Consider the following 12,014-nt stretch of genomic DNA (forward strand, 5'->3'; position numbering starts at 1 on the left):
AACTCGAGGCACTGGAAGTACCTGTGGTGTCACAGCACTTGTATGTTCCCTGTGCTGTCAGAAAGAAGCAAGCCAGAGCATTCCCAGATTAGGGAAGAATTTCTCCTCCTCCCTTGCCCTCAAGTACACAAATTTGTGCACAAGCTGACTCAGCAGTTTCTGCAGCAGGATTAGGTCAGATTAAAATTAATCTCACCCATTTCTCTCTCCTGAGGAGGTTTTTACTTCGTGCTTGTCATAATTCAAACAGTGACTGTGGTGTGGCATGAAAGGTAAACGATGGGAGATGCACTCTGAGTGGAAGTTACTCTCTTCTTTAAATGAGAGTTTCACCTGCCTCACTTGAACCCTAAGAAACTCCTCTCTTTTTGGCTGCTCTCTAAGCATCTCCCACATGTGGAACCAGAGGCAGAAGAATTAGGCTCTCTTGCAGCTTCCAGGGCTGGGGAGGAAGCTCCATGCCTTGATACAACACTGATGTGAGCAGAGCTGCCTCGAGAGGATTAGGGTTGTCAGGGGAAGTGCTGCCAGGCTGCTCAGATGCAGCAGCAGCTTCCAGGAGCATCACTCCTCCGGAGCTGGGACTTTGCCTCACTGCTACACTGCAAGGAGTCAGCAATTGGCAGGTCTGGGGAAGTTATTTTCTGGTGCTTGGCTTGAGAGAAGTCACTCAGAGGCTTCTTGAACTCAGCAGCTTATGCTCTGCAAACCACTTTTGAAATGCTGATGCCTCTTTGGACATGGGAATTTGACTGCTCTGCAGGGACATGTGAGTGGCAGTTACTATTAAGAGGAAAAGTTGGTACCAGATTCAGACATTTTGGATGCTAAACTCCTTGCAGACCTCTCCATCTCCCATCCATCTCCAGTGAGCAACACCTAGACATATCCTGGTTTAATTTCCTGGTTTCCTGTGCCAGGAAAGACATCCATGAGCCACAGCTGCTAGCTTACACTGCCCTACTGCAGGGTTTTCCTACTGGTTTGGAAACTGAAGCCTTCTCTCCACTCTTTCTTGCATCCTGCAAGCAGAGCTATTCGTGCACAACATGGTTTAAGTCCTGCCCTGAAAGCCAGAGAGGTCTGCAGCACCTCCTGGTGCTGCACAATCACCTCTGCCAACACCAAGCCCACTGCCTTTGCCACATCCAAGCCCATCAAAGCCACCACTGACCAGTGCTAATGCAAATTATTTCCCTGAGTCTTTCTTTCTTTCCTTTCTCATTCCCAAGGGACAGTTCCCTTGCTCCTATTTTCACCCCAACCTTTGGAGCAATCCATGAAAAGCTGCTCAGTGACCTTGCAGCACTTTGACAAGGAGCTGAAGCAAGCTGTGAGCAGCTAAGCAGGCTTCTCTTTGCTTGGTTTCCTGGAGAAATGAGACTTTTACAACTCCTTTCTACTATTCTCTGCCAATTGGAACCAATTCTGACCACGGAGCAATGATTTCAGAAGGTGGTAAATAGGAAAGAAAGAGGGGGAACTACTCATGCCTCAGTCAGGAGGAGGCAAGGGGTAGTTTGGCACTCTGCTTGGCAGGGGCAAACTGCCCAGGTCTGGGTAAGAAGCTCTGAGTACACCATACTGGAAGACACTGGAGGAAAATGAAGGCTGAATACTAAGGTTAGCAAAGTGGAGCTGGGACATAAATTGCTATGCAAAAAAATAGGGTAAGAATGCTTCTGCCACAGCTAAAAATGACTGAACCTGCAGGATTCAGCTTCCCATTCCTCTGAAGATCTCATATTCATGGAAAAGAAAGAAGTACTGAGGAGCTGGTTTGACACTTTGAGGGAAAAGTGCTCCAAGGCTCTTGCCCAAAGCCACTCTGAACTGGTCACTCAGCAGCAATGGCAGATGCCCTCCTGCAGTGGCAGAGATGTTGCTGAGTAGGGAGAAGATGCAGCCTGGGCACAGGGAAGGACCCTCTCTCTGCTGGTAGGTTGATGTTAGTTGGAAACATCACAGGCTCACAGGATGTGAGGGGCTGGAAGGGACCCAAGAGATCAGCCAGTCCAACCCCCCTGCCAGAGCAGGACAATCCTATCTAACACAGAGCACAGAGGAACACATCCAGACAGGCTTTTGTCCAGGGTTAACCCTTCAGGGGGAGTAACCTTGACCCTGACCCTAGGTGGTCTTGGCCCCTCCCCAGGAGTGGGTCTGACACCACCAGGTGCTGGTTAGCCCACTGCCCCTTCCTGTCCAAAGGTCCATAAAAGCAGGGGGACTTCCTGCTCTCTCTGCACTCCCTGCTTACCAGCATCACCATCCTGGTCCTGGTTCTCTTCTGTTTTACCACACGGCCATCACCCAGGAGGCAGACAAACCCCTTACCATCAAAGATCTGGTGGTATGGACCCATTCTGTACTTGGCTTTCCCTTCCCCATACCTTTGTAACTTCCTCACCTCAGATACCTTTTCAATTGATTGATGAACTTTTCTTCTTTCCAACTTCCAAATCAGAGTGAGATGGATTTATTTGAGTGTGCTTTGCCTTTTCCTCTCTCTACATCCAATTCCTTTCTTTTGGGAAAGAAAGGGGAAGAGAGAAGGGCACTCTACAAAAAATTGTTATTGGTTCTACCAAATATATTTGAGTCTCTGGGAATTTAAATTAGATTTGAGACAGGCCTGGAAAGGCTCCAGGGAAGGAGACTCCACAGCCTCTCTGGGCAGCCTGTGCCAGGGCTCTGGGACCCTTACAGGCAAGAAGTTGCCCCTTGTGTTGAGCTGGAACCTCCTGTGATGCAGCTTCCATCCATTGCTCCTTGTCCTAGCCCAGGGAGCACTGAGCAGAGCCTGTGCCCCCCTCCTGGCAGCCTTCAGATAGTTACAGACACTGATTAAATCCCCTCTCAGTCTTCTCTTCTCCAGACTAAGCAGCCTCAGGTCCCTCAGCCTCTCCTCATCAGCCATGCCCTCCAGTCCCCTCATCATCCTCATGGCCCTTGGCTAGACCCTCTCCAGCAGATCCCTGTCCCTCTGCAACTGGGGAGCCCCAAACTGAACACAGCATTCAACACATCCTTGGCCTCTTTGGCTGCAAGCCATTCCCAGAGCAATTCCCTCCCTTTCCATCACCTCTTTGCAGGCTGACTGCTGCTCTCCAGAACTTTTACCATAAACTTTGCTTCCTGTTGACTGCAAGGACACCACTGGAGAACCTGACAAATGTTTGTTCCCACTGTTACAAGAGCAGCTCTCAACAGTTATTAATAATGCATTAATCCTTCAGAGGAGACAAATGACAAGGCAGGGGAATAGACTGCAGAGAAGAGAAGCAGCTCTGAGGTTGATGCTGCAGGAGAAAAAGAGTGCAAACACTTGAGAGCAGCTGAAGAAAACTCTGTTCCAGAGCACTCTCTGCTGGGTGAGAGCCCCATTTGTTGATCCTCTGATGGAATGAAAATGCCTGATGGTGATCTTTCCCCTTCTTCACTGTCCTGATGAGCTTTCCCAGTTCCCCCCTCCCCTCATGTACCAGCATGAGAGAAGAGGAGATGTGATTTGTGCAACAGGCTAGGCACAGAGTCACTGTGGTTGGAAGAGGCCTTGGAGATCATCAAGTCCAGCCATTATCTAACTGATGATACACCAGATCCTTTGTCACCACATCTAGATGGCTTTGAACACACCCAGGGATGGGCATTCTGGTATCCCCATCACAAGAAGGACACAGAGCTGCTGGTCAGAGTCCAGGGGAGGCCATAAAGATGATCCAAGGGCTGGAGCAGCTCTGTCAGGAGGAACTGAGGGAGCTGGGGGTGCTCAGCCTGCAGAAGAGAAGGCTCTGAGAGGACCTAAGAGCTGCTGAAGAGATCCTACAGGAAGGCTGCAGAGGGACTTTAGATGAGGCTGTCTAGAGACAGGACAAGGGGGAATGGTTTGAAGCTGAGAAAGAAAAGTAGGTTTAGAGTGGATCTTCAGAAGAAGTTCTTCAATATGAGGGTGGTGAGACTCTGGAAGAGGCTGCCCAGAGAGGTTATGGATGAGTGTTCAAGGCCAGGTTAGATGAGGCCTTGAGCAGTTGGGTCTAATTGAAGGGTGTCCCTGTCCATGACAGCAGGACTGGAGTAGCTGATCATGAGTCCCCTTCCAACCTGAGCCATTCTATGGTTCAACCACTTCCCTAAGCAGCCTGTCCCAGTCTTTGAGAACTCTTCTGGTGTAGAAGTTTTTTTTCCTGGCCTCCAAGCTACATCCCCTCATGTCTGACCTCAAACCTCTCCTGTTTGCTACACAAACTCCTAAACTATTCACCATGGAACAGAGGCCATCACAGAATCACACAATTAACCAGGTTGGGAAAGACCTCTGAAATTGTTGAGTCCAACCTATCACCTAACTCTTCTACTGAACTAACCCATGGCACTAAGTGCCTCATCCAGCCTCCTCTTCAACATCTCCAGGGTGCCTGACTCCACCACCTCCCTGGGCAGCTCATTCCAGTCCCTGACCACTCTCTCCATGAAAAAACTTTTTCCTAATATCCAATCTAAACCTCCCCAGCCTCAGCTTGAGGCCATTCTCCCTTGTTCTGCCTCCAGTTACCTGTCAGAAGAGACCAGCAGCAGCCTCTCTGCAACGTCCCCACACCAGGTTGCTTTGCTGGGCTCAGGTCAGCTGTATGAAGCTTAACAAAGCCAAGTTCTGAGTCATGCACTTGGCTCACAACAACCCAAACAATCACAGAATCACCCAGGTTGGAAGAGAGCTCCAAGCTCAGCCAGTCCAACCTAGCACCCAGCCCTGCCCAATCAACCAGACCATGGCACTAAGTGCCCCAGCCAGGCTTGGCTGCAACACCTCCAGCCACAGCCACTCCACCACCTCCCTGGGCAGCCCATTCCAGTGCCAATCACTCTCTCTGACAACAACTTCCTAACAACATCCAGCCTGACCCTGCCCTGGCACAGCTTCAGGCTGTGTCCCCTTCTTCTGTTGCTGGGTGCCTGGCAGCAGAGCCCAACCCTGCCTGGCTACAGCCTCCCATCAGGTAACTGTAGAGAGCAATGAAGTCTGCCCTGAGGTTCCTCTTCTCCAGGCTGAACAACCCAAACATCCTTACAGCCCAAACATTTTCAGCTGCCAGGCCATGAAACTGCCATCAGCACTTAAAGAAGAAAATAAAACCCCATAAAAGGAGAGCAAACCTGAGCAGAGGAGTAAGCAGACACTAATCATTTCTCTGCAGAGCCCAGAAGTGGTCTCAGCACCACTGTAATCAGGAAAGTGTTTCCTGCAAACACGTCTGGTGTCTCCACTTCACTCACCCAGCGTAAGGCAGGAAGGGCTGAGATTGAGATGAAATCAGAATTGCCATCTCTTCTGTCAAATGCTAACATTTAGTTAGTTCTACTTGATTAAGTTGTGCAACAGGACTCAAAGTTCTCCGAGCTGCTGGGGGAAAAGAAGAGAAGAGGCAGGAGGGAGCGAGCGAAGCCGAACACATCCATTACAGGAGAAGATGGGAGAGTAATTCCCTGTCAGCATTTCAGCTCACGGACACAGGCTGCACTGCTCTGCTTCCAGCTGCAGTAATGGCATCAGATGGGAAAGAGAGATTTCAACAACTGGGCTTTAATCAGTCTCCTCCTCTCTGGAAAGATGGACTTTTGGAAGCTTACTGAGAGCACGGGCGCTGCAGAGAGGCACAAGACTTCTTCTCCTTTAACTCCTGCCTTTGTGCAGTCAGAGAGGCAGGTTTCCTTACAGCATGTGAGGGGTTGGAAGGGACCCTAAGAGCTCATTCAGTCCAACCTGTTCAATCAACCAGACCATGGCACTAAGTGCCCCAGCCAGGCTTGGCTTCAACACCTCCAGCCACACAGACTCCACCACCTCCCTGGGCAGCCCATTCCAATGCCAATCACTTTCCTGCCAACAACTTCCTAACAACAACCTGCCCTGGCACAGCTTGAGGCTGTGTCCCCTTCTTCTGTCACTGCTAGCCTGGCAGCAGAGCCCAACCCTACCTCCCTGCAGGCAGCTGCAGGCAGCAATGAGCTCTGCCCTGAGCCTCCTCTGCTGCAGGCTGCACACCCCCAGCTCCCTCAGCCTCTCCTCACAGGGCTGTGCTCCAGGCCCCTCCCCAGCCTTGCTGCCCTTCTCCAAACACCTTCCAGCACCTCAACATCTCTCCTGAATTGAGTGGCCCAGAACTGGACGCAGCACCCCAGCCTTCCCCCTTTAAGATGTGCCATTTACACTGCCTGAAACACAGCCTGAGAGTGAAAACATTGCAAGGTGCTGCAGAATGCTGAAAGCAAGAGAAAGAGACTGCTTTACCTCCAGAATGGGGTGGTGGTCCACAGAGCAGCACCATGCCTTGGCCTTGACGAACAGACACTGTGCTTCTCGTCCTGGTTTTGAAGTTCTCCAGATCTGCCAAGAGAGAAAGAACTCATTAAAGGAGAGATTAATATTGAGCCTTTCTTGTTTCCTCCTGAGAGGGACAGAGATTAGGACTTTGCTGTGTGACAGAGAAGTGAACATCAGCTGGGACAGTGGGTGGGTGAGTGGGAGCTGGGTGGGCAGTGTGAGGCTGTTGTGGCAGAAACCATCTGAAGCAGCGAAAGAGTCTCCACAAGCTGCAGGGTTGGTAAGGGGTAAGAGGTGCTGGTTCACCCAGGGCAGAAGCCCTGCCTAAAGAACACTCCAGCAACCTGCAGTGTGCTAGGTTATTTTTATAGTCATGAGACTGCTGAGGCTGGAAGAGACCTTTGAGATTGTCCAGCCCAGCTGCTCGCCTAAAGCTCACAATCCCAGCACTGCTCCTAAACCACAGCCCCCAGCACCACATCCATACCTCTTTTAAACCCCTCCAGGCATGCTGACTCCAGAGTTTACCACCTTGCCTAACCACAACCTCCACTTCTGTTCTAAGCCAGCTCTGTTCCCCTTCAGGACACTTGTTCTTGATGCCCTTGGAACCCCTGTGTAGAAACCCTTCCACTCCCACAAGGAAGTCTCACCTCAAGCCACACAGTGCTTTAATTCAATCAAATTCCTGCTTTCACCTCTCTCCTTTCCCCCTCCTTCAAAGGGCAACAACACAACTCTGTCTTGTCTCTTCACACATGGAATCCAAGAAACTTGCTCTTAAGTTGATGAGGTGACTCTGTGGCACCAGGAATTGATCAGCTCCATCAGCTGCTGCACCTGAGCTCTAATTCACTGACTGGCTTTGGTAGCCTTTTATCTTTAACAGACTCTTGCATTTTAATTCTCCCTCTCTCTCTTTTTTTTTGGGTTGTTTTACTTTGCCTTTCAGTGCAGCTGAGCTGTGGTTTGATGATTACAAACCTGTTGTCAGGGCAGTTTGGGAAGCAGAGAAAGCAGGCAGGTGATAAATATTTAACAGCAGGAGCTGGTAGGAACATCATTATAAGGTTACAAGGAGGCAAAAATTAAGCCTTGATTCTTGTCTCCTTCTGAAAGTGGTTTCTGGAAGTACTGGCATGCATAGTCCAACAAATAAATAAGTGAATGAGTAAGGAAGTAAAGACAGAGAGAGACAGGGATAGAGAGATACAGATAGAGACAGATAAGAGATAGAAATAAAGATAGAGACAGAGAGATAGCAATAGAGATAGAGAGACAGAGATAGAGAGATGAGAGATAGAGAAATAGAGAGATAGAGATAAAAATAGAGATGAGAGATAGAGAGATAAAGATAGATATGAGAGATAGAGAAATAGAGAGAAAGATAGAGATAAAAACAGATATGAGAGACAGAGAAATAGAGAGAAAGACAGAGATAAAAATAGATATGAGAGACAGAGAAATAGAGAGAAAGATAGAGATAAAAATAGAGATGAGAGATAGAGAAATAGAAAGATAGAGATAAAAATAGATATGAGAGATAGAGAAATAGAGAGAAAGACAGAGATAAAAATAGACATGAGAGATAGAGAAATAGAGAGAAAGATAGAGATAAAAATAGATATGAGAGATAGAGAAATAGAGAGAAAGACAGAGATAAAAATAGATATGAGAGATAGAGAAATAGAGAGAAAGATAGAGATAAAAATAGATATGAGAGATAGAGAAATAGAGAGAAAGACAGAGATAAAAATAGATATGAGAGATAGAGAAATAGAGAGAAAGACAGAGATAAAAATAGATATGAGAGATAAAGATAAATAAAAATAGAGATGAAAGATAGAGAAATAGAAAGATAGAGATAGAGAGATAAAGATAGATAAAAATAGAGAGATGAGACATAAAGATAGAGAAAGATAGAGAAATAGAGATAAAAATAGAAATAGAGATAGAAATAAAGAGAGAAATAGAGAGAGACAGAGAGAGATAAAGATAGAAATAGAGAGACAGAAGTAGGGAGAGATAGAGAGATAGAGACAGAAACAGAGACAGAGAGATAGAGACAGAGACAGAAATAAAGATAGGGAGAGAGACAGAGATACATATGGAGAGAGATAGAGGTAGAAGTAGAGACAGAGAGATAGAGATATAGAGAGATAGAGGTAGAGATAGAGAGAAGTAGAGATAGAGTGAGAGAGAGACATAGAGAGAAAGATAGAGATAAGTAGAGCTAGAGAGAAAGATGAATAAATAAAATCAGAACTCACTGCTGCATTTTAGAAACTTGGTTTGTAGATTCACAGAATGGTTAAAGTGCCTGGCAGCAGAGCCCAACCCCACCTGGCTACAGCCTCTCTGCAGGTAGTTGTAGCCAGCAACGAGCTCTGCCCTGAGCCTCCTCTGCTGCAGGCTGCACACCCCCAGCTCCCTCAGCCTCTCCTCACAAGGCTGTGTTCAGATAAACCCCCCTGCCAGAGCAGGACTATACAATCCATACATTGGAATGGGCTGCCCAGGGAGGTGGTGGAGCCACCATGCCTGAAGGTGTTGAAGCAAAGCCTGGATAGGGCACTTAGTGCCATGGTCTGGTTGACTGGCTAGGGCTGGGTGCTAGGTTGGGCTGGATGAGCTTGGAGGTCTCTTCCAAGCTGGGTGATTCTATGGTTCTATGAATCTAGCACAGGTCACACAGGAACACATCCAGACAGGCTTGAAAAGGCTCCAGAACAGGAGACTCCACAGCCTCTCTGGGCAGCCTGTGCCAGGGCTCTGGGACCCTTACAGGCAAGAAGTTGCCCCTTACGTTGAGCTGGAACCTCCTGTGCTGCAGCTTCCATCCATTGCTGCTTGTGCTATCTCAGGGAGCAGTGAGCAGAACCTGTCCCCTCCTCCTGACCCCCAGCCCTCAGATATTGATAAACATTGATCAAATCCCCTCTCAGTCTTCTCTTCTCCAGCCTAAGCAGCCCCAGGTGCCTCAGCCTCTCCTCCTCAGGCAGTGCTCCAGTCCCTAATCATCCTTGTAGCCCTCTGCTGGACCTTTTCCCTGTCCCTCTTCAACTGAGGAACCCCAAACTGAATGCAGTTGAGCCCAGATTCGCCTTCTGGGCTGCAGGTGGGCATTGCTGGCTCACATCCAGCTTCTCATCCCCCAACATTTCTAATCTACTTAATCTATTTTTCCTCTATTACCTCATTTAACTGGCATGAAACTACTCCTCCTCCTCCATCCCAACAACAACAAAAAGCCACACATACATCAATCACTTCTTCATACATCACTGGGTTTCAATTTCCAAGACAAAGCCTGACTAATGCTCAGGCTTAGAGAAGGGAAAAAAAGTAACAATTCAACCCAAAAGAACTCTTAGTGGCTTTTATGCTGCTCTGTTTTACTTAAAGTCTCTCTCTGGAGACTTCTGTAAAGCAAATTTGATAACACATCAGTGATATTGCTCTACTGAGTCGATGTTAATAGCAAGCAGTTACCAAAGCATAATACCTGTATCTGTGTCTATCTCTGTCTTCAAATGGATCATTATTCCTACAGAGTGAGACATTGGATGAACCTTGACAAGAGGAAGTATGTGCTTGAAAGGAAAATGAGGGATTGCAATGCAGGGTCCCATGGATGCAACCACAAGATAAATGCAAAGGTCATGACAGCTCCAAGCTGTGAGCACAACTTCTCACCAGAGGGACAGATCCCAGGGATCACAGGCTCACAGGATGGCAGGGGTTGGAAGGGACCCAAGGAGATCATCCAGTCCAACCTCCCTGCCAGAGCAGGACCATCCTATCTAACACAGAGCACAGAGGAACACACCCAGACAGGCCTGGAAAGGCTCCAGAGAAGCAGACCCCACAACCTCTCTGGGCAGCCTGTGCCAGGGCTCTGGGACCCTTCCAGTAAAGAAGTTGCCCCTTGTGTTGAGGCAGAACCTCTTTGGCTGCAACTTACACTCACTGCTCCTTGTCCTATCCCAGGCAGCAGTGAGCAGAGCCTGTCCTCCCCTCCTGGCAGCCTTCAGATACTTATCAACATTGATCAAATCCCCTCTCAGTCTTCTCTTCTCCAGACTAAGCAGCTCCAGGCCCCTCAGCCTCTCCTCATCAGCCATGCCCTCCTGTCTGGCTGGAGCAAAGACAACCATGAGTAAGAACAGCAGCTGTGTAAGACACTTCCAGTAAAACAGAGATGCAACTGGGACAGGAAGCAATGAAAACAAAGCAGGCAGTACAGGTGTAGTAGTGAGTGTGTTAAAACATCTGCAGCCAGGCCCAGCCAGAGGCAGTTTTCAATCACAGAACGGTTCAGGTTGGAAAGAAGACCTCAAAGATCATCTAGTTCCAAGCCCTGCCATAGGGACACCTCCCACTAGAACAGGTTTCATAGAATCATAGAGTCAAACAGGCTGGAAGAGAGCTCCAAGCTCATCCAGTCCAACCTAGCACCCAGCCCTGTCCAATCAACCAGACCATGGCACTAAGTGCCTCAGCCAGGCTTGGAAGGAACCCTCAAAGGCCACCCTGTCCAGCCCCCCTGCAGGCAGCAGGGACACCTTCAACTGGAGCAGGCTGTCCAGGGCCACATCAAGTCTCCTGAATGTGTCCAGGGACAGGGTCTCAACCACATCCCTGGGCAACCTGCTCCAGTGTTTCACCACTCTCACTGCACAGATGTTCCTCCTGCTGTCCAACCTGAATCTGCCCTGCTCCAGTTTCAAACCACTGCCTCTTGTCCTATCATTCTAAGTCCCTCCCCAGCATTGCTGTAAGCCCTGCTCAGATGTTGCAATGTAGCTCTAAGGTTGCCCTGGAGCCTTCTCTTCTCCAGGCTGAACAGCCTCAACTCTTTCAGCCTGCCTTCATAAGAGAGATGTTGCAGCCCTCTGATCATCTTTGTGCCCTCCTCTGGGCTCTCTCCAGCAGGTCCTTGTACTTCTTGTGTTGGGGGCCCCAGGGCTGGACACAGTACTCCAGGTGAGGTCTGACTAGACCAGAGTAGAGTGGCAGAATCACCTCTCTTGACCTGCTGCTCCTCCCCACCATCATGTTCTCCTGACAAAGCAATCAGCAATAATTTGACACTCTGCATCCAGCCTCAGTGTCTTTGCACCTGTACTAAAAATAGGTCTTTGATTAGGTTACTAATACCTCAGGTAGGTTATCAACAAACCCTTGGATCAGCACATGAGGGCTTCTTTCAGCCTGTGTTGATAGCAGGGGGAGCCTGGTTTGGCATTTCACCCTTGAGGCTTGGTTGTGCTTTGGATATGAGGCACTTGGAATGGTTAGAAATGAATCTGAGCATTTAAACCTTGGCCAGCTGGGAAGCTAAAACTTGATCACACAATCTCTTAGATTGGAGAAGCCCTTCCAGCTCATCCAGTCCAATCATTAGGTTCACACTGACAAGTCCTTGACTCAACCCTCAGCACAACATCTCATTGCTATGAATTGCTATGGTTGGGAAGGACCACCAGGATCAGCCAGTCCAACCTTCATCCCAGCAGCCTTCATCACCAGACCACAGCCTCAAGCACCACAGCCACTCTCCTTTTAAACACCTCCAGGGATGGTGACTCCACCACCTCCTTGGGCAGCCTGTCCCAGTGCCTGACCACCTGCTAAGGAAAGATCTTCCTCCCAACAGCCAACCTAAACCTCCCCTGACACAACTGGA

The 12,014-nt window shown here is 48.7% G+C and overlaps 1 protein-coding gene across 3 annotated transcripts in view; it reads right to left on the reverse strand.

Annotated features, from left to right (window-relative positions):
* LOC135182285 (contactin-4) overlaps positions 1-12,014 on the reverse strand; it is a 434,616-nt gene that overhangs the window by 109,781 nt on the left and 312,821 nt on the right. For 2 of the 3 annotated variants that reach the window (XM_064156172.1, XM_064156171.1), the window contains exon 6: positions 6,293-6,388. In XM_064156172.1, coding sequence (XP_064012242.1) covers positions 6,293-6,388 — 96 coding nt within the window. Of the gene's footprint in view, positions 1-6,292; positions 6,389-6,978; positions 7,147-12,014 lie in introns of those variants that run through there. The other variant, XM_064156173.1, reaches the window with a different exon arrangement.

The sequence above is a fragment of the Pogoniulus pusillus genome, chromosome 16, assembly GCF_015220805.1.
Source record: "Pogoniulus pusillus isolate bPogPus1 chromosome 16, bPogPus1.pri, whole genome shotgun sequence".
In the NCBI taxonomy this organism is placed as follows: Eukaryota; Metazoa; Chordata; class Aves; order Piciformes; family Lybiidae; genus Pogoniulus; species Pogoniulus pusillus.